At 38.1% G+C, this 18,665-nt stretch overlaps 1 protein-coding gene across 1 annotated transcript in view; it reads right to left on the reverse strand.

Moving 5' to 3' along the window:
• Nucleotides 1-18,665, reverse strand: part of PAICS (phosphoribosylaminoimidazole carboxylase and phosphoribosylaminoimidazolesuccinocarboxamide synthase) — a 38,906-nt gene that overhangs the window by 19,181 nt on the left and 1,060 nt on the right. The window contains exons 2-8 of the mRNA XM_069856569.1: nucleotides 14,714-14,800; nucleotides 10,519-10,956; nucleotides 9,415-9,504; nucleotides 8,597-8,668; nucleotides 4,796-4,882; nucleotides 1,881-1,952; nucleotides 776-1,177 (exon numbers count right to left, since the gene is read on the reverse strand). Coding sequence (XP_069712670.1) covers nucleotides 776-1,177; nucleotides 1,881-1,952; nucleotides 4,796-4,882; nucleotides 8,597-8,668; nucleotides 9,415-9,504; nucleotides 10,519-10,956; nucleotides 14,714-14,800 — 1,248 coding nt within the window. The remainder of the gene's footprint in view (nucleotides 1-775; nucleotides 1,178-1,880; nucleotides 1,953-4,795; nucleotides 4,883-8,596; nucleotides 8,669-9,414; nucleotides 9,505-10,518; nucleotides 10,957-14,713; nucleotides 14,801-18,665) is intronic.

Raw genomic sequence — 18,665 nt, forward strand, 5'->3', positions numbered from 1 at the left:
ACAGCATTCTAAAGTGTAAAATAGCCAGATTGGCTCAAATATTCTTGTTGGTGACAAATTCCATTCACGGAGAGCAGAAATAAGCAGCAGTAGCTTCTGTGTGTGGATTTGGAAGAAAATGTTTGTCTTAAGAATGTGATCAAGCACTAGAATGATTCAGGTGAGAAGCAGTGGTACCGTCCCATGGCAGGCAGTATGGATGTTATTCTAGCCTCAACTAATGGCACTATCGTATGGTACCCTGGGAGACTGCATTAGGGCTCTGATTCATGAGTGAGGACAGCTGGCTTAAAGATGCTCCAGCATTTTCTGCTCAAGCTGTCCCTCTGGCCTCTGCTGCAGAAATGGTTCAAGTTCACAGCTAACGCTTCTAATGTTGCAAATTATTGTCTAATATAATGAGAAAAATTAGAGTTAGTTGCAGTTTAACATAATTCACTGAGCTCTAAGCTGCAGTGGTTAAGTTGCATCACCTCTAAAACCTGTCATATTTTCCTGTCATATTTTCTAGCACTGTTTCACTGTATCTCACTTGAGCTTCCAAAAGCACAAACCTTCTTCAGTAATACCGAACACTTAAGGTGTTTTCACTTTTTGTTCTCACTTATAAACTCTTATGTTTGATGAGTATCGCCTACTTGACTATGCAGATGCAGGTTCTTGAATTATTTTCCTTCCTCATTCTGGCCGCATATTTCAGCAGTAAAGCATGGATCAACAAGTAACTTTAAATTTCATTTTAAGTGCTGTATCTGATCACTGAAGTTTATAGTACCTGATAGGAGACTTGAACTTTCACATCCCCGGCTTGAGGGACCCAGGGGCTGTCTTCTCAAGATACAGTCAACTTCATCGTAAAATCTCATTTTTCTCCTGGGATTACCAAGATGCTCATTTTCCTTCTGCAGTGCACGGTATTCATATTTTAGATTCTTGTACTTAGTGCGACACTGTTTCCAGTCTCTGTCTATACCATGTTTCATTAACCTTCTGGCAATTTCCTCAAATATTTCTTTATTTCTTGTGGCCCCTTCAAGCATTTGTTGTATCTTTTCATCTGACCATATATTTATCAGAGCTCTGACTTCATTATCACTCCAGTGTTTTCCTGCTCCAGTATCATTAACTGTAATAACTTTGAAGTGATTCCGTGTTTCTTCCAAGGGAATATGATTGTCTGAAAATATAAATGAAACAACAACTGAGTATTTGCGAACATACATACATTTAAGTGTAATTGGAGCTAATGATTTGGTAACAAGTTGAAGGATTAATTAATGTTTATAATAATATCTTATTATGATAACCGTGTAACTTTCCAATGCTAATATCCATGTATGATTACATTTCCCTTAAGTATGCAAAATATGTAGCAAGTGAAATCTCTTGTCTCTCCAAGGGGTCTAAAATTACACATTTTGTCAGTGTAATTTTGTTGCTGTTGTTGTCAAAGACAGATGTTTCCCATTGCTACAGGCAGGAAAGCAACAGGGCTCAAGCTTTAAAAGCAACTATATATCAGCAGTGATAAGAGGATGGCTTTCCAGTGTGGTTTCAAATTAGAATGGAAAGTCAAAATTTCATACAAATGAAAATTCTATTGGGGATTCAACAGAAGAAAAAAAATGTTGCCTCCGTATTCAGAAGTGGGCAGATGCTGCTCATCAGGTAAGTAAAGTTTAACTACAGCATTAATGCAAGTTTTGCTCATGACAGGAAATAGAGCTATGAAACTAATTTTTAAGTTTAGTGATAAAGCTAGACTGGAGCCGGAAGGAGAAAAGCAGAGCTGTGTTTACAGTAGATGTCTGGTTGCTCCAGCTTCAGTTCTGAAATTACAATGTGATTTTGTTCCAGAATAAATGCATGGAAATACTCACCCATCCCGACTACCCGTTTTGGTACTGGCGTACAAGATCTGTCTTCTGAGGTAGTGCTTATAGAATCATCATCTATTGAAACACAGTTTTAAATAAAATAGACGTTAGACAAATAATTTGCTAATCTTCTTGTCATCCTCTGCTGGTAACACCTATCTTCAAATAAAAATGTCATAACCTAGTAAGCAAACCAATTAGCTATGATAAGTTTTCTGCCTCCCTAAATTAAATTATTTATTGGAATTTCTTTTAAACTCTGTCTTTCTGCCCCTGCATTCCCCAAGAGGTAGCTGTGGATGCAACATGAATTTAAAACACTTGATTAAACACATAAGCATATGTGCATGGTTTGTATCTCATGTGTAAGTCAATTTACATAACATGTTTGTACTCATTGATTAGCATAAGTGTGTCTTCCAGTTTTTTTCCTAGGCAAGGTGAGTAGGGCAAGCTTGGTGAGGCTTGGGTGCTATTTCTAGGGGCACACGTTTGTGGATTCACTCATGCCTAACAGGGCTCGGACTGCAGCCTTTCCCTTTGTGGGGTCATGCATGCTGCCCCCACCATTGCCATTAAACAAGCAGGGACTTGGTCCCTAGAAGACCACTCTCCCCCTCTCAATTTTGGAAGCTGTCACATGGCTAGGATGCAATGTGGAGTGAGAGGCACATGCACCTGTCCATAGACCTGCATGCAGTGTGGTTTTACATTCATTGCATTTCATACTGCTGATGGGCCTTTTCTCAGATCTCCCTGAATTTCACTGGTACAGCAGAAAGAAACTGAAAAGAGACCTTTGCTCTTTATACCAACTTGTTCTCCTCTATTCAGGACTCCTTTTTTCCACGAAAAAAATAGTTTCGAGTCCATTTTAGTAAGCTACCATGGTGGGTTTCAAAGCTGGGCTTTGAGGTGTGCCATTCGCTGATTCTAGGAGGGAGGGCTAAATTTTCTGGGGAAGGTTGCACACTTTTGAATTCCCATAGGAGACAGCCATATTTATTTCCTTTAGGGTAAAAGGCTAGTCTGCAATTCAGAGCTTTTGTGATGGAGATGACATAAGCATAAGATAAAATGGAAAGCAAGCAATTCATTAATCCTTTTGTGGAAAAGTTTAGCTTCAGCGTAAATTGCACTTTCTATATGTAGGGATGGCTCTGTCCTCAACTATTCTATCATGCTTAAATAACAAAACAGAGAAGACAGATGAGCTATTTTTTATTCTACCAACATCTGGGTTGTCTTCAAAATTCTATCACTAACAGGATAGAAACATCATATTATTTTTCTGCATGTCTATATAGATGTGTTGTTGTTTTTCTCTCTGCAGAGCTCAGGCTATAATAGCTTTGCATTCTGTCACAGCATAAACTATTCCCTTCAGACGTAAAATTTAGGAGCCCTCAGAATTCTTTAAATCATCTATAGACACCACATCCCATCTCTGCTGATTCTGGGCTCATTTCCTCATCCTTGGACTTCTCTGTAAGGTCACTTTTGTGTGGAATTACGTTTTGTGTGGGTGGACCAATCATCTTCAATTAAATTTTCAGTAAAGAGAAGAAGTTAATATTCCTTATGGGTTTTGAAAAACTGAGTGCACAGTTTAGATTCTGTTAGAAATCAGAGCTTGTTGGTATATAAGCAGTGGTTCACTTGATGTACTTTCTATAATGATACTTGCTAATATATGCAGAGTAGTACTTGGAACGCATATTTGTTTTATAACTTACTTTCTCTTATGTGATTTGGCAAATGTTTGCTTTCATAAGCCATATGCAGGAATAAATTTTATACCTTTGGAAAACCTAGAACCAAAAACTATACTCTCATAACCACTGCGTACTGCTGACTTTTGTGATTACTATCCTCAGTTGAATATTACATGACAGGAACAGGGAATTTGTGTGTTTAGGACAGTCAGTTGATTTCCATGCCATTTCATTCTGCGTCATTGTGTACGAACTCTTCTCTTTGTATTAGTGTGACCTCACTCTGTCTCTGAACTTTCAGGGACATGGCTTTACTTTATCTTCAACATAACTTGTGTTTCTGTGTCTCATTGCTGTGATGGCAGTGCTCTGATGATGTCCTCAGTGTCACATTCCTTACAGCTGTTTTTCATAATCAAGATCAGACCATTCAAACAGTTCTAAAAGCTTTGTTGTATAGGGTGTCTGAACACCTAAATTCCAGATAACATAATTGCTGAGAAGAAATCTCTTGCCTGGATTGCAGAAATACTAGTGTATACAGTAGAAATGTTTTTACAAAACTTATAGTGTAAAAGAGCAAGGAATTGTTCACAGAATCATTTCTTTTTTTATTCTTTCCATTAACTTCTGGCTGTAAACAGCATTACTGTAAAGTGGATTTTGATCCAGAATGTCAGGTGAATAGATTTCAACATCATTGTTATTTCCTCTGAGGCCTTTTTTGCATGAGCTTCCATGATTTCTGTGCTCATTTATTCCATATTAATATCCCTACTAATATTCTAATTAGTATTCTAATGTTAAATTTTAATGGTTTTAATAAAACAAGTTTTCTCCTGAATACTTGTCATTGAATGTATGACTTCTAAGTATTGCTTAGGCTCTCTCCAGTTTATCCTCTCTAGCAACTATGTATGAAGAAGAACAATACTTGTGTCACATTCAAATGCAAACTTATCACATCTGGAGTAATAAGGAGTATGTTGTCCAGGAAAATAAGGTCTTATCATTAGTTGGGGGAAGGAGAAGTACGTATTTATGCATTTTTGGACTACAAAATCAGACAAAAACCAGGTTTTATCATAACATAGAAGCAGAGCAAGTATGATGCGTGGGAATAACATACGAACCTTAGAAATCTGTGGTTCCTTGTAAAGTAGGATGTGCTGTTAGAATCATCAACATGCAGTCTTCACCTACCTATGTCAGTTGTCTCCTTCTTTATTTGTGTAGCTTCTAAAGCTGCTGGGGTGGAGTTGGCAAAGTCCCCCTCATCTTCAAGTATTTCTGTAAAAAAAATAATTACAGGGTTCTTATTAACTAAACAGATCAAAACTGCCACTTTTCTGCAGCAGTGGTCTTAACAGCTAAGTGTTTGTACTTAAATATTTAAGTAAATCCACAACACCACGTTCACAGCATTGTATAGTGTAAGTTTATGGATTAAATGTTTAAACTCTGTAAGTTATTTAAACCTGAATCAGAATTTGTAGAATGGTTTGCTGATCATGATTGTAGGATAGGTAGTAACTGGTGAACCTCAATGCAGCAGAACAGGCAAGATAGTGACCTTCACAAGGGATGCTTCAATATGTACTGAAAGACTCCCAAGCATCTGATGCCAAGAGTCACTGAATTAACCCCAAAAAGGGCAAGGGTCTTGACATTGCATCAAGGTGCTGTGCCTGGATGATTGATTCCTCAGCAAGGCTGCCTGTCTGTGTGATAAAGACTAAATGCCTGTCCTCAGAGCATCCCCCTGTTGTGGCTCAGAGGGGCTGACTCTGCTCAGGACAGGGTGACAGAGGTGTTCCTGGGCTCCACTCCATGGGGAGGAGATCACACCTCCTCTGCTATTGGCCCTCTGATGTTTAAGGGAGATCTCCACCCCTCTGCCCTGGGACGGATGGACCGATGGACAGGCAGATGATGCAAGTGTTCTTTCTGATCCTCCTTTCCAGGTGAGGACACAGCTTTATAGAGATTAAATGGTGAAGGCCACACTGCAGATCGATGACAGCAGTTTCTGACTCCCAGCTTGTTTTCACCCATTCAAGAATGTTGCCCTGAAACATTGAGCAATAATGTTTAGAGCCATTTTATTAAAAATTACCCCTCAGATCAATATGGCCTTGTTTGCGTCAGACATTCTTTACAATGTGACCAGCATCGTGTGCTTTATATTTTTTTCTTACTGAGCCAAGCCATGTGAGTAAAGAGCCTGGCTTTTTTTTTCTAAGCCACTGGTCAGAGGTTTTGGAGGGAGAGCATGAGGAGAGCAAGACTGAGCCAAACAGAACAAACCACCACCAGTTTCTGGCATGGATAAAACACAGTGGCTCCATCTGCATTGTTAAATGAAGCTATAGACAGTTGCCAGCAAATATGCTTAATCTCTACTTTGTGTTTGAAGCATTGCTCACAAGGCCACCAGAGCAATGCTGTCACAGTCTTTCCTTTTACTCTCAGACTGATACAAGCTCTGTTCTCTTTTGGCACTCTGTCACTATCACTATTTATCTTGTTCTCTGGCTCATGAGGCAAGATTTATAATTTGTCTCCTCAAGCTTACTCTCCTGTGTATTTGTACAGTATAAAAGTGGAGTGGGAAACATCAAAGCCAGGGAAAATTTTCAGTGTGTGGCCTACATTTACTCTCAAACAGCTTGCAACATTGCTGCCATCTCTGTCACCCAGATCTACGAGACTGGATACAGACAACTTGGATGCACATTTAGGAGTTAGTGTCTGCAGCCCAAGTATGCCTTGGGCCAAACCAGTGAATAATCAAGAAATTTTGGGTTTGCACTTCTCTGAAACACTTCACACCAGCCTGAGGCATATGTATCAAAACATTTTTTTTTTACTTCTCTACATCTTAAAATTCCAAGCACACAGTAGGACATGTTCAAGCCAAAATAAGTGCCTGAGTATATGCTGACTTAAGATCTTAACTTTAAACAACAGAATTTTAAACAATCCTAGCTTGTTTCTTGGCAGTGCCATGACTTACTCCAAATTTGTTCTGATAGGAACATATAGTAAAATATGCAGGGCACCAAAGATCCTAAAAAATAATAACAAATGAAGTCAGAATACTCGCTGTAGGTACTATTTAAGATTATCAGGCTTAATCAAACATCTGTACACAGTCTTAAGTTGTACTGTAAAGTCTGACATGTGGAACATACATGTGCATTGAGTCTGAATTGACTGACTACTGCCTATGCAAACTGAAGCAATTTGCTCTTCTGAATACATTTCTGGAATTAACTGTTCTTAAAAGTGATCCCACGAAATAGAAAACATCAGTCAATATGACTAAATAAGGCTTTGTTTCCATGTTGATTTAGTACAGGTATCTTTTAGCAGAAAAAATTGACGGTGACCCTAGCTTTTCCCAGGCTGCGTTTGCAAAAACTTACATGGGTTTTGTGATTGCTGTGATGCTCTTGCACCCTCTGCTGGCCAGTAAACCATTAACAGCCTGTAGAAGAACTATGGCTTTATTTACCCTTCTTTTCCTTTTCAGGTGTGCATTTGAGCAAATGTATGTGGATAGAGGAGAAAAACAATACCATGAAACATCAGATAACTAACTGGTGCATTTGTCTTTTGACTAATACCATTTTAATTTTTTCTTTACTAGAGTGTGGCAAACCTGATTGGGCTGATAGATGGTGAACAGAATTTCTAAGTTCTATTTATATCAAATTGTCTGTCCTTACAAATTTTTCTAAAGGCACATGAGTATGTATATGTAAATTATAATTACAGACTTGTTGAGAAAGAGTTTCTACAAAAAGTTCTGTTGAGTATGGAGTTGTCCTTAAGAAGTCACATCCTAAAGGCTATTGATTGTCAAGACATCTACTGATATCAAAGAACCAATGTAGTATGGTATCCCTGCCTGGCTTTTTCACTATTTATCAGCACATAAATTCATGAATACAGAGGTACATACAATCTCTTTACTTAGCACTTTCACATTTTAAATTTGTTTAAACTGCAGAAAAGGCATGTACCGCAATTACAAAATAAAAGGTCTTCATGATATCATAACGTAAAAAGCGTACGTATTTTCTCTGCTTTATATAATACCTAATTATGTTACCATTAATAACATTAAAGTCTAGGTGGTTTTTACCACTTGTGATAAAACAGTTTGTTTCTGTATTGTTCATTTGAGAATGAGAGAAAGAATTTTGGAAACTAAAACAGCATCTTTTCAAGATGGAGTGCTGTGGGTTTGCCTTTTTTTCCTCACAATTTTTGAACAGTAGTCTTGAGAGTGGATAGGCTGAGCCAGAGATACTTCTGAACCACTTGCTATTTTAATTCTTCCCCATAAAATTAGATTGCAATTACCCAGAAACACACAAAATATGCAGTTAAAATATATATATTTGACACAGGAAATGGCAACCAGGTTAAGCTGTAGATATCTTAACACATAATACTTACGTTAAAGTGTCAAATATTAGTACTCAGAATTTTAATAGAAGTATTCGGATAACTTTATCTTAAAGAACTTATTTAGAAGATTGCAATCCAAAAAGTTACAATATTACATATGTGCAGGCAGTTGAAAACTGTCAGATGACGGTTTAGCGGTGTTGCTGAATATATGTATTGTTGCAGTGTCTTATGACTGTTTATATATATATACATATAGTAATTTTACTTGTTAATGAGGAGAAATGGAATTTGATGCATTTTACAAGTAGTTTTAATTGGATCTCACAAGGTACTATTTATTATTTCTCACATATTTTGTCTCTCAAAGTGAGGAACCTACAGGCAATGTACTTTTTGTGACAATCTGTTTTTCCCTAATGAATGACTCGGGTACCTATGGTCATTGGGTAAAAGGCTAGTTATGTATTTATTTGTTAGCAAATTTAAATTAATAAATGTAATAGCTCTTGAATGGTAAACCAAAAATACTAATGTCCAGTACATCTCAAATTCCCTCTCGTGATCAACCATGGCTTTACTTACCTATCATGGTCATTTCTTTCGCTATATGCAGAGTTACTGCATTCTCTGGAATAATATTTACAGTAAGATAATTTGTCAGAAAATTTTTGATCTGACATTAAAATCTTTCAAGTTAGAAATTAGACTATTTTAAATTCTGTAAAACTACTCCTTAACGTCTAATTTAGACCTTAATGTCTAATTATGCCTCATGCTACTGAAAAAGATCATGGGGTCCTCTGTTGTGGACAGCCAAGCCCATTAGTCTTTGAGATTTTCATGTGTCTCTAGCTGAACGTTAAATTCTCACTTCCCCTGAAATTTATACTTCCAGTTGTAAACTATGCTTCTTTGTAAAGACTGTACGACCTTCATATTCAGTGCTAGTAGTGATACTCTTAAATTAAGTTTTCGTCTCCTGACATGAGAATTTACACAATTCTATTAAATACTGGTTTTTTGTGGAAAGAAAGAATGCTGGATTAGTTTATGTAAAGGTGACTGAACAATTCTAATCCTTGAGTAAAAGTAAATGCAGTAATATATTGCACTCAGCTTGCTTAGACCAATAGTTTCTTCCTCTGTACATCTTGAGTCATGAATCTTTGAAAAGATTACTTACCGGACTGTTCTTATCAAATTTAGCACAGCACTGTAGATGTGTATGTGTGCCAGTATTTACTGAAAGTATGGTTATCACTGTGACGTTATCTCCCACCTAGAAGATTTTTAGGCCTCTGCATTTTCTAATTGTTGTAACAATGTGGGCTTACTTGAAAAATCTATCTTAACTTGCTAACTTTAGGGATTCATATAAAATAGAAGACTTTTCAGTTTACCTGAATCAGAAACTTTCTTTATATCTGCAACCCGTAGGTCTTCTGACATATTACTAACAGAGTCCTCTTCACCTGTGTCTCCAGGCATTTCTGCGTAAATAATGCTATGTTAATTAGAGCACTGCATTTGGGTACTACCTAAGAACAGCTGTGCTGTGTCAAATCAAAAGAACCTAGGATTCTCCTTATACCAGCAGGCAGTAGGACATGCATTAGCAAAGAGCCTAGAAATGACAACTGAAGAGTAAAATATTCCTCCATGCTCTCATGCTTTTCAGCCAGAGGCTGTCTGTTATATTTTTCTTGACTTCTCCCATTACTTTACTAAATTCTAGTCTTTTATTTGGCCACCATAATATTTTCTGTGCAGGATTATTACTGTGCAATAAAAGGGCTTATGTTTCATTCTGTTCCTAAACAACAGGCCTGTTTCTGGTTGTACGTACCAACAAAAAAAAAATGTTTTAACTCCTGGGTAGTGTAGGTTTATCAGTCTGTTCTAATTCTATCTCTAATCCATCCATTACCAAGTTATTCATCAATAACGACACAAAAATAAAGGCAAATTCTGCCAACATTCTTAGTGCTATTCCTTTTGCTATTTTCACAATAGTTGTCTCACTAGTTTAGGATTCGTGCTTCAAATGCCAGTAAACAGGGCTACGGAGCACCATACGAGAAAAAGAGTTTAAATATTAAGTTTTTAACTAATGTCTATAACTACAGACTTCTTTTACTCAATGTCATCCTTTCTCCAGTAAAGCCATCTGACCATCTCTCATCCATTTTTTTTCTTAAGCTAAGCTGGAAACAGTCTCTCTGCTGTGATCTTGACTGGAATGATCTCTCTGCATCGCTTTATTTTATCCTAAGTCTTCATCTTTTTTTCCTCTTTTTGTTTCTCAAATCTATTGAAAAATAAGAATCAATTTGAAAGATTACCCTATAATGTAAGGTGAACAACTGGACAAAATAGTAACTTTCCATTCAGTGTTCCCTCCCCCAGCAAACTGGTCAACCTAGCTGAGTGCTTTTTGGTTTTCATTCTTTTAAGGCCTCTCTAGTGGAGGAAAATTGAATTATATATGTGTATGAAGTACTTACCCATGGAGTTCTTTTCTGATTTTGCTTCTGTCCATTCTGGAGGCCTCTCACTTTCATCATTGTCTGATTTACTTGCTTGTTCCATGGTGATGTGCCCCAGAATAGCATCCAGTTCATTAAAAAATTTCATACTTTTACTTGTACTCCCTGAGTCTTGGGCACTTTTTACACTCTTGTATTCATGTTTCAGATTTTTATATTTTGTCCTGCACTGCTTCCAGTCCCTGTCAATTCCAAACTTTTGAAGTCTAGTGGCAACTTGTTCAAATATTCTTTTATTTCTCACTGTTCCCTCCAGTTGTTGCTGGATATTTTTGTCTGACCATATGCGTATCAAAGCTCTGACTTCATTAACAGTCCAGTGTTTTCCTCCTTCATTTGCTACTGTTGGAATAAAAGCCGGTGTTTTGGGAGCCTCTACTGCTGACGTTGGATTACCTGTATCATGTGGGGTGGGGGAGAGACACAGATACAGGTTACCTGCATTGGGTGGTTGGAGTAGGGAAAGGACAGAGAGAATGAGAATGAAGTGTGCTGTTTCCTCATGACTTGTCTCTCCAGAGAAAGATGGAGCAGAGGTGACAACAAAAATCAAGCTATTGGTTATTACTTTGTCAGCATTTTTATTAATTCTGACATTTTTGCCTCCTCTTGAAAATTATTAAGGTATATATTATATTAAGGTAGACATGTATATTTAATTAATATGAGAATAACTGGTGAGCTGTTCCATCCTTCACACATTAGAGAGGAGAAGAGCACTCTTTGGAAGACACGAAGTGCTGTATGAGCACAATCATAAATTGGGCCCCTAATCACTCACACTAGCATTAGGACTTAACTTTCTGCATTCATGCCATACTTTTGGTTTCGCACACACGGAGAGCTTTTAAGAGGTAAAGAGCATATGGATCTGAAAAATCTGATCCCTAACTCTTAACAAAGCTCCTTTTTGTGGGGAGCTGAGGAATGGAGACTTTTGCCTGCAGTAACATAAGAATATTTTTGTGATGATGAACCCAGTGCTTATACTACAGAACCTCCTCCTTTCTCAGTGCAGGTCAATCAAAAATATTTGGGGTTTTTTTAGGAAAAATTAAAGTCAGGGTTATCCTACTCTGCAGAAATAACACATTTTTATTTTTCTCCAGTCTTTAACGCTTAATAATAGAAGGTAAAGGATGCCATGCAATTATTAAAACACTGGAATATGATCTTTGGCGGTTTTTTAATGGTTCCTTGTTTGTAATTATGAAATTGCTATAAGACTTAATTTTCATTATCAAATTAGTTTGGAAAGTGGATTCTCATGCATTTTCTCAATCTTCGCAGAAATAACTATTAAAAAAACCCCACAATTCCAGAGCTTCATCAAAGAGAGCAAGCATGAAGGTGCACAGTAGCTGACCGTTTTTTGCCATCATACTGGAGTGATAAATGCCTTGGCAGGTGTCTTATTCTAAAAGGGCCGGCCAGATTGCAGGAGTTTGATACTTCACAGTCACTGAGCTTTGTGTGATGGCAAAAATATCTGACCTTTGCTTGCCCTTATAGCTTCCGTGGAGCATGCTTGTGTATAACAACCTGTCTGGGACAAACTTGTCCTAGATAGAGGCATTCTTTGCTAGTCTCAGTAATTCATTCTAGCTGTGCAAAGGGTGTACTACCAGACACCATTTTTTTTGTGTTAGTCCTGTGTTAACTGGACCACCGCAGCAGCTAGCTCACTGATATGTTGTTGAAGAGGGTAATTTTCAGATGACATATCAATTAAGCTTTCTTAATTTCTTTCTGAGGGAACTGAAAGAAAATACTCATTTAGAAGGTAATGCAACTGCAGGAATAGCCACAGTTGACAACTGCCAGCATCAGAGAGGCTTGATGTAGTCGCTGCTCAGTGTTACCAGCAGGATTTCAACTATCTCTGTTTCCAGAGTGGTTCACTCTTCACTACCATGGAATGTCATGGAGACCAGAGGGAAAAAGCACAGGGGAAAAAAAAGAGGAAGAAAAGTGTGGAAGGTCTTCTCTGCACTTCCCAGACAAAGCCATAGAGTATGGGACAATCTGGGAGGGATAAGGTTTCTTTAGTTCTTGTGCCAGCCAGCATTTCTCACTAGTAAGTTGAGTTGCAACTAAGCTCGCTTTCAGTTGTGGATATTAGTTCAAATGACTCAGTTCATTGCTCATTCATTCTGCTGTATGCAGAGTCAAAATCAGTAGCTTTGTTTCTCATTCCCTTTAAAAAAATGTTGCGATCCAAAATATCTTACCCACAATCACCACTTTGAAACAGAAGTAGTTATGGTCGCTGAAAATTTTCCTTATTTCTCAAATGTATTTTAGCTCTGATTTGTTTCAAAAAATTGTTAAGACAGGATATACATTGTTGTTTTATCTAAAAAATGTGTTTGTGCTGTATTTGATTTTTTTCTAAGCTTCCTCAAAATGAGACATCTGCTGAAATGAAACCAAAATATTAAACAATATAGATACAAAGGGCTCAACATTTTTCATTCCATGATGCCTCAAGCACTGTTTGAAACCTAAAGACTAAGAGAGGCACTGGGGAAGACCTTTTAGTATCGGTACATACTTGAGAGCCCATGCAATTGAAATTATTTTGCTAGCTTTGTAGGAAGCAGTTTTCTCAGAATTGAAGATTTTTAGATTTTTTTAGCAAGCCAAAAGAATCTGCTTGGCAGCGTGTTGTAATAGCACTAAGTAACATAGACATATTCCTGTAAAATTTGATTCAGATACTTACTGCAAGGAAAGTTTTGCTTATGTGCATTGCATATGGAGAGAATGCTCTGACAGGATCTCATAGCGACCTTGCAGAACCTGAAGGGGCTACAAGAAAGCTCGGGATGGACTGTTCACAAAGGCTTGAAGTGATAAGACATGGGGGAATGACTATAAATTGGAGAGGGTCAGTTTCAGGCTAGACATAAGGAAGAATTTCTTCACAATGAGAGTGGTGAGGCACTGGCGCAGTTTGCCCAGGGAAGCTGTGGCTGCCCCATCCCTGGAGGTGTTCAAGGCCAGGTTGGATGGGGCCTTGGGCAGCCTGGTCTAGTGGGATGTGTCCTGGTCCGTGCCAGGGGGGTTGGAACTGGATGGTTTTTAAGATCCTTTCCAACCCAAACTATTCTATGATTTAGTGATCTGTAAGGTCCCTTCCAACCCAAACCATTCTATGATTCTATATAATTCCATGTGAGATTCTTGTCTTTTTCTTAATTTCTTGTTATGCTGGGCAGGAGGGGTACAGTGTATAATGTAAAAGCTGTAGGTTTAGCTAAGGCCTTGTTTTCTCCCTGAATATAGCACCTTGGAGACTGTAGCAAAGACTATTGTAACTGGACATACATGCTAGGGCAGAAAGAGTATGTAAAAAATGGAAAGGGCATGTAGGGAGTTCAGGACAATTCAGACTGGTGTTCATCCAGGCAAGGTATTAGCTCATCGGTTGCCTACTTCTGCCTAAAATGTGTTCAAGTATTCCCTTAGCACCATTTGAAGGGGTGCTAAAGATATCTAGAAGATACCTACTATCTTTTTTCTGCTTTATGGCTTGCCAGATTTGTGCCTTTGCTCCCTAATGACTTTCCTGAGCAAAACTACTGTAGCAGAACAGACTCCAGATGAGTTGTTGTATGGTTGGTTGGACTACAGCATCGCTTCCCTTTGCTTGGAGACCACTGCTTGAATACATCTGCTGCAATGACTACTGCAAATCTGGTTTGCTCGGGGACAGGTCTGACCTCTGCATCACTCTCCTGGCTCAGGCCACTCGCTCATGTGAGCTTAAGCAAAATTACACAAGTCAGAGAAAATTCACAAGTTGACATTGGTATTGCATGCTACCATTTGGCATACTTTTCACCAGCATTTAACAAAATTAATTTATTAATGTTGTTAATGTGGTTAAATATGATTAAGCTATAGCATGGAATGTGTTTTGAATGGGAACAGCAGTCATGCAACTGTTATATCATATGGAGTGGTCAGTATCTATTGATGCATGAGAGTGCCGAGTGCTAAAGCTGGGAAGGAGATGGTGCAAAAATGTGGCTATTTTAAAGCTGTGTTGATCAGAAACAGAATGACGGCATATTCAAGCTATCAGAAAATGCTCTGACAGCCGTGCTGCTTTATAGTTTTTGATCCCTCGTGCTAGATCATACTATACCTAGTTGGACTGGTCTGACACGAGACATAAAAAGTAGTGGATCTCCTGGAGCATCCTCATCATCTTCTAAAGAAACTGATATTTCACCTGGGAAAGGAAGAGTTTTTAGTTGAAAGATCAGTATGGACTAAATTAGCTTAAATTAATTAAAGTGAAAACGTCCATACACAGTGAGAAGACTATTAACTTTGTAGTTTCCGCACTCAATTTGTATTTATATTAAATTAAATTTAGCTTGTCCCCATAAGGGGACATGAGTCATTGAAGGTAAATTAAATTATTTTATTTCTTTCATATGAAGCCTGTTTGAAATGTATTTTAAAATTATTGTAGAAACCAACTTGATTCTAGTGACTTGTATGCTTTTCTGACTCAATATTTAGGCTAGATAGCACACTACAAGTGTAGTATGAAAGCAGATAATGAAAAGTAGAAGACGTATAAATAAAATTTGCACGTGGGTTCAGGTAACCACAAATCCATAAACCCAAGAAGAATATTTAGAGAAGAATCTGAGGAAAACAAAATTGTTCCACAGAGTACTGGAAATCTATGGAGCTCATTAGTGCCATAGGGCAAGTGGGAAAGTATTGCGACTAGAGAACAGATGTGTTTGTACCTCACAGGATTCAGTCTAGCTTTTCACAGTACAGTGTTCCTACATTTGTTTCAAAAGCAATATTATAGCAATTCTATGTAAGTTTGGAAAGCAGCATATCTGAATAGGCTTAATTTTCACAGAGGACAGACTTCTAAGTTGTTCTATGGCAAGACACTGAATTATTCAATGTACTACGGTGACAGGAGGTTTGAAACGTTGATTCACTGTACGGAGAGTGAGGTACTGTGAGCTGCAGCCAGGCAGGCCCCAAAAGCAACCTGCGCAAAAGCACTGCAGTAGGACTTCCACAAGGAACAGTGCAACCTGTTGTCCCTGATGTAGCTGAAACTGGGAACTGGATTCATCGGAAAATGTTATCCTAAATCCCCCTGACTTTCAGCAAGGCTCACAGTGCTCACAGATGCAGTGGCCTGATCTCAGCCTGCTCCCAGGTGTCCACCCTGCTCCTCTGGTAAAAGCTGCTACCCCCTGCCAACGCGTGGGCTGACTGGAAAGGTGGGCTCGTGCCTTCACCTCGAGCATCAGGGCTGGCTCTCTGCTAAGAGCTGCAAAGCAAACTACTGAGAGGGGAAATAAATTCTCTTGGAAGACTGCTGGGTGTGCCATGGGTACTTGAATGAGCAAGTTTGATTACACTGTAATATTAAAAAGAAGTAATTTATTTAAAGTATATAAGAACAGTTAACACAAATGGATATTAGAATATTTGATGGGGGAAAAGCATCTGATGAGCATCTTATTAAAAAAAAGACTATGAAAGACTTGTCAACGAAAAAAGTCTATGAAAGACTTGTCAATGACATGTTTTAATTTTAAAATCCAGTGAGTGACACTTCCAAGCTGTCATTTCTGAAGGATCTTGCTGATGCATTCCTGCTCGGACTTGATAATTTTTATGCATTAGCTGTGGTAAAGTGAAGGTCAAGGGAAGTGACCAGCGAGAAGTATAAAAGTATCTTATCATGAAGTACTAGGTGAGCTTGACTTTTGTAAATCATGTACTCGATTTATTAATACTCGATTTAACTTAAAACAGTCAAAACTGTTTAACAAAATGGGAAGGTCATTCATTTGAATCTTAACGAAAGATACCATGTTTCATAACACACCATTACTCTACACGAATTTTCTTGGGTTTTGGTAACTGGGATAATACATAAACTAAATTTAAGAGAAGGGAACATGTTGACTTTTATCTTTTTAAATTATTAATTAAGCTAGAACTCTGTGTTTGCCTCCAAACCCACATATTTTGGAAGGAGATATGAACACCTCTGGCTTGCAGTGCTGTCTGCACTTATGCAAAAAGCACCATTTTCCTGTGAACAAGCTGGGAATTGCTACCAAGTTTATCCTGACACACCTTTCTCTTAGATTTGTGATTTTCAGTATTAATTTCTTCCATTGTACAAGAAAACTGATTTTACTAGATATGAAGAAAATCTCAGGGAAACACTACAGAAATACCATTTGGTCTCATGAAAGTAGTCTCTTTTTTGCCTTCCTTCCCCTAGTCAGCAGTTTCCCAGTAGCTGAGATAATCAGGCAAATCAAAGACAAAGACATCCTTTATAGCTTTACATTAAGGGTGGATATATTTAGACTGAGGCTAAACAGAATGGTAAAAATACAGTAGTTTCTTTGGGAGTGTGCCCTGCCCCTTGTCATGCTTTTTGAACAAAACAAATCAGTATTGCAATGAAGTTCTTAAAGTGAAATAAGACGTATATGCTGGACAGCATTATTTGGCACAGGTTTCAGATTGTTGATGGCATTTTGTTCTTGCTACCCAAGTCGCAAGCCTAGACATCCTTGATTCCTCTGGCTCTTGACTCTTTTTAAAGAGGGGAAGGACCATTTTTGCCTCCTCTGCTGGAACACTCTGTGCTTGAAAGTGAGAAAGTTACAGAGGACAATAACCAAATTAAAGGAGTCCCCTTCCTGCTGCAGCCAGGATCTCTGCTGGCAGTGGGCTGTCTTCACCTGTTCAAGGAATCACGCTCCCTTCTGTAGGAGCAGATCTGCCCCCACAGAACCACTTGTGAGCATCAGCTGCCAATCCACAGGTGCCAGTTTACCCTTGTAAGTGCTGTTCCAAGGACTGAGCTGGGCATACATTGCAGCTCCAACAGCAGCCAGAAGAGGTTTTGGCCTCTAGCATGGCATGACTTGCTTGGTTTGTATTCTTAAATGAAGAAAGTTTATATTCTTACAGCCATTCTCTCTGCCCCTTGTTAGGGATGTATGCCTTCTGCATAGCTGCAGGGCACATTATATATCTTTGTGTGTTTTCTTTGTAGCTAAGTGATGGTTGTGGTGGAAATTCATAAATTAGTGCTATTACAGTTGGTTACATTTGAATTTTGTTTATCCTATCCATAGTATCCATAAAACTTCATGTTTTGTTTTGTTTTGAAATGCTTTGGCATTTAAGAGAGGTATTTAATTATATCACCTTTAAAACCAGACTGTCCTAATGTTTCAAAAGGAGGTGCTTCACCAAGGGGTAGTTTATTTTCACATATATTCTGGCTTGGGATTCACGACTGAAATTAACTTTTTCTGATTTAAACTTGCTAGACGTCTAAGGCAGATGAGAATTAGCATTAACAATTGGTGCAAACTCATCAGAACACAAGAGGGTTATCTAAGAGCAAATCCTCAGATGAAGGAGACACTGCCTAAGTTTCATGTAGTCCTCAGAAATGTAATAGCTCGTATTGGCCAAAGATTTGGCCTCAGTTCTGCAAGTTTAAAAATAAAATTGATTGTAATACACAGTGCACAGAGCACATGTTAAAATAGAAAATAGTCTTTTTTTTTAAGTGTCTTGGACCGCTTAGAGGCTTTCTGCTAGGGATGACAAATTAAGGTCAAGCTTTTTGTAAAGGCAAACAATGACAAGAACAATGCAATTTCTTTCCCTCAGACCTGTAAAACAGCATTATAGAGTGAGACTTGGAAAGGTACAAGGGCAAACTAGACACCCAGCTCCTTTCTGTGCCTTTGGCAATCTCCTCGGATACACATGTAGTGGTTTTGTTTCCTTAAAAATGATGCAGTCTTAATTAAGGTAAATTGCCACACGCTGTGGGAACAAATGGCTAAGCTTTGCATTTCTCTTTTTAGCCATCTTATTTTGGTACTTACAACTATTATTGGAGCTTATGCTTTGGTGACATTTAGGATGTGACAAGGAGATTTGAGTGATGTCAAATAGCAGATTGACCCTAATGAAATGTTAAGCACAGCTTAAATGCATATGTAGACATGGTTGAATAAAATAAGAGATGCAAATAATTTGGTGAAAACACTTCAGAATAAAAGCAT

The sequence above is a fragment of the Phaenicophaeus curvirostris genome, chromosome 4, assembly GCF_032191515.1.
Source record: "Phaenicophaeus curvirostris isolate KB17595 chromosome 4, BPBGC_Pcur_1.0, whole genome shotgun sequence".
NCBI classification, from domain to species: Eukaryota; Metazoa; Chordata; class Aves; order Cuculiformes; family Cuculidae; genus Phaenicophaeus; species Phaenicophaeus curvirostris.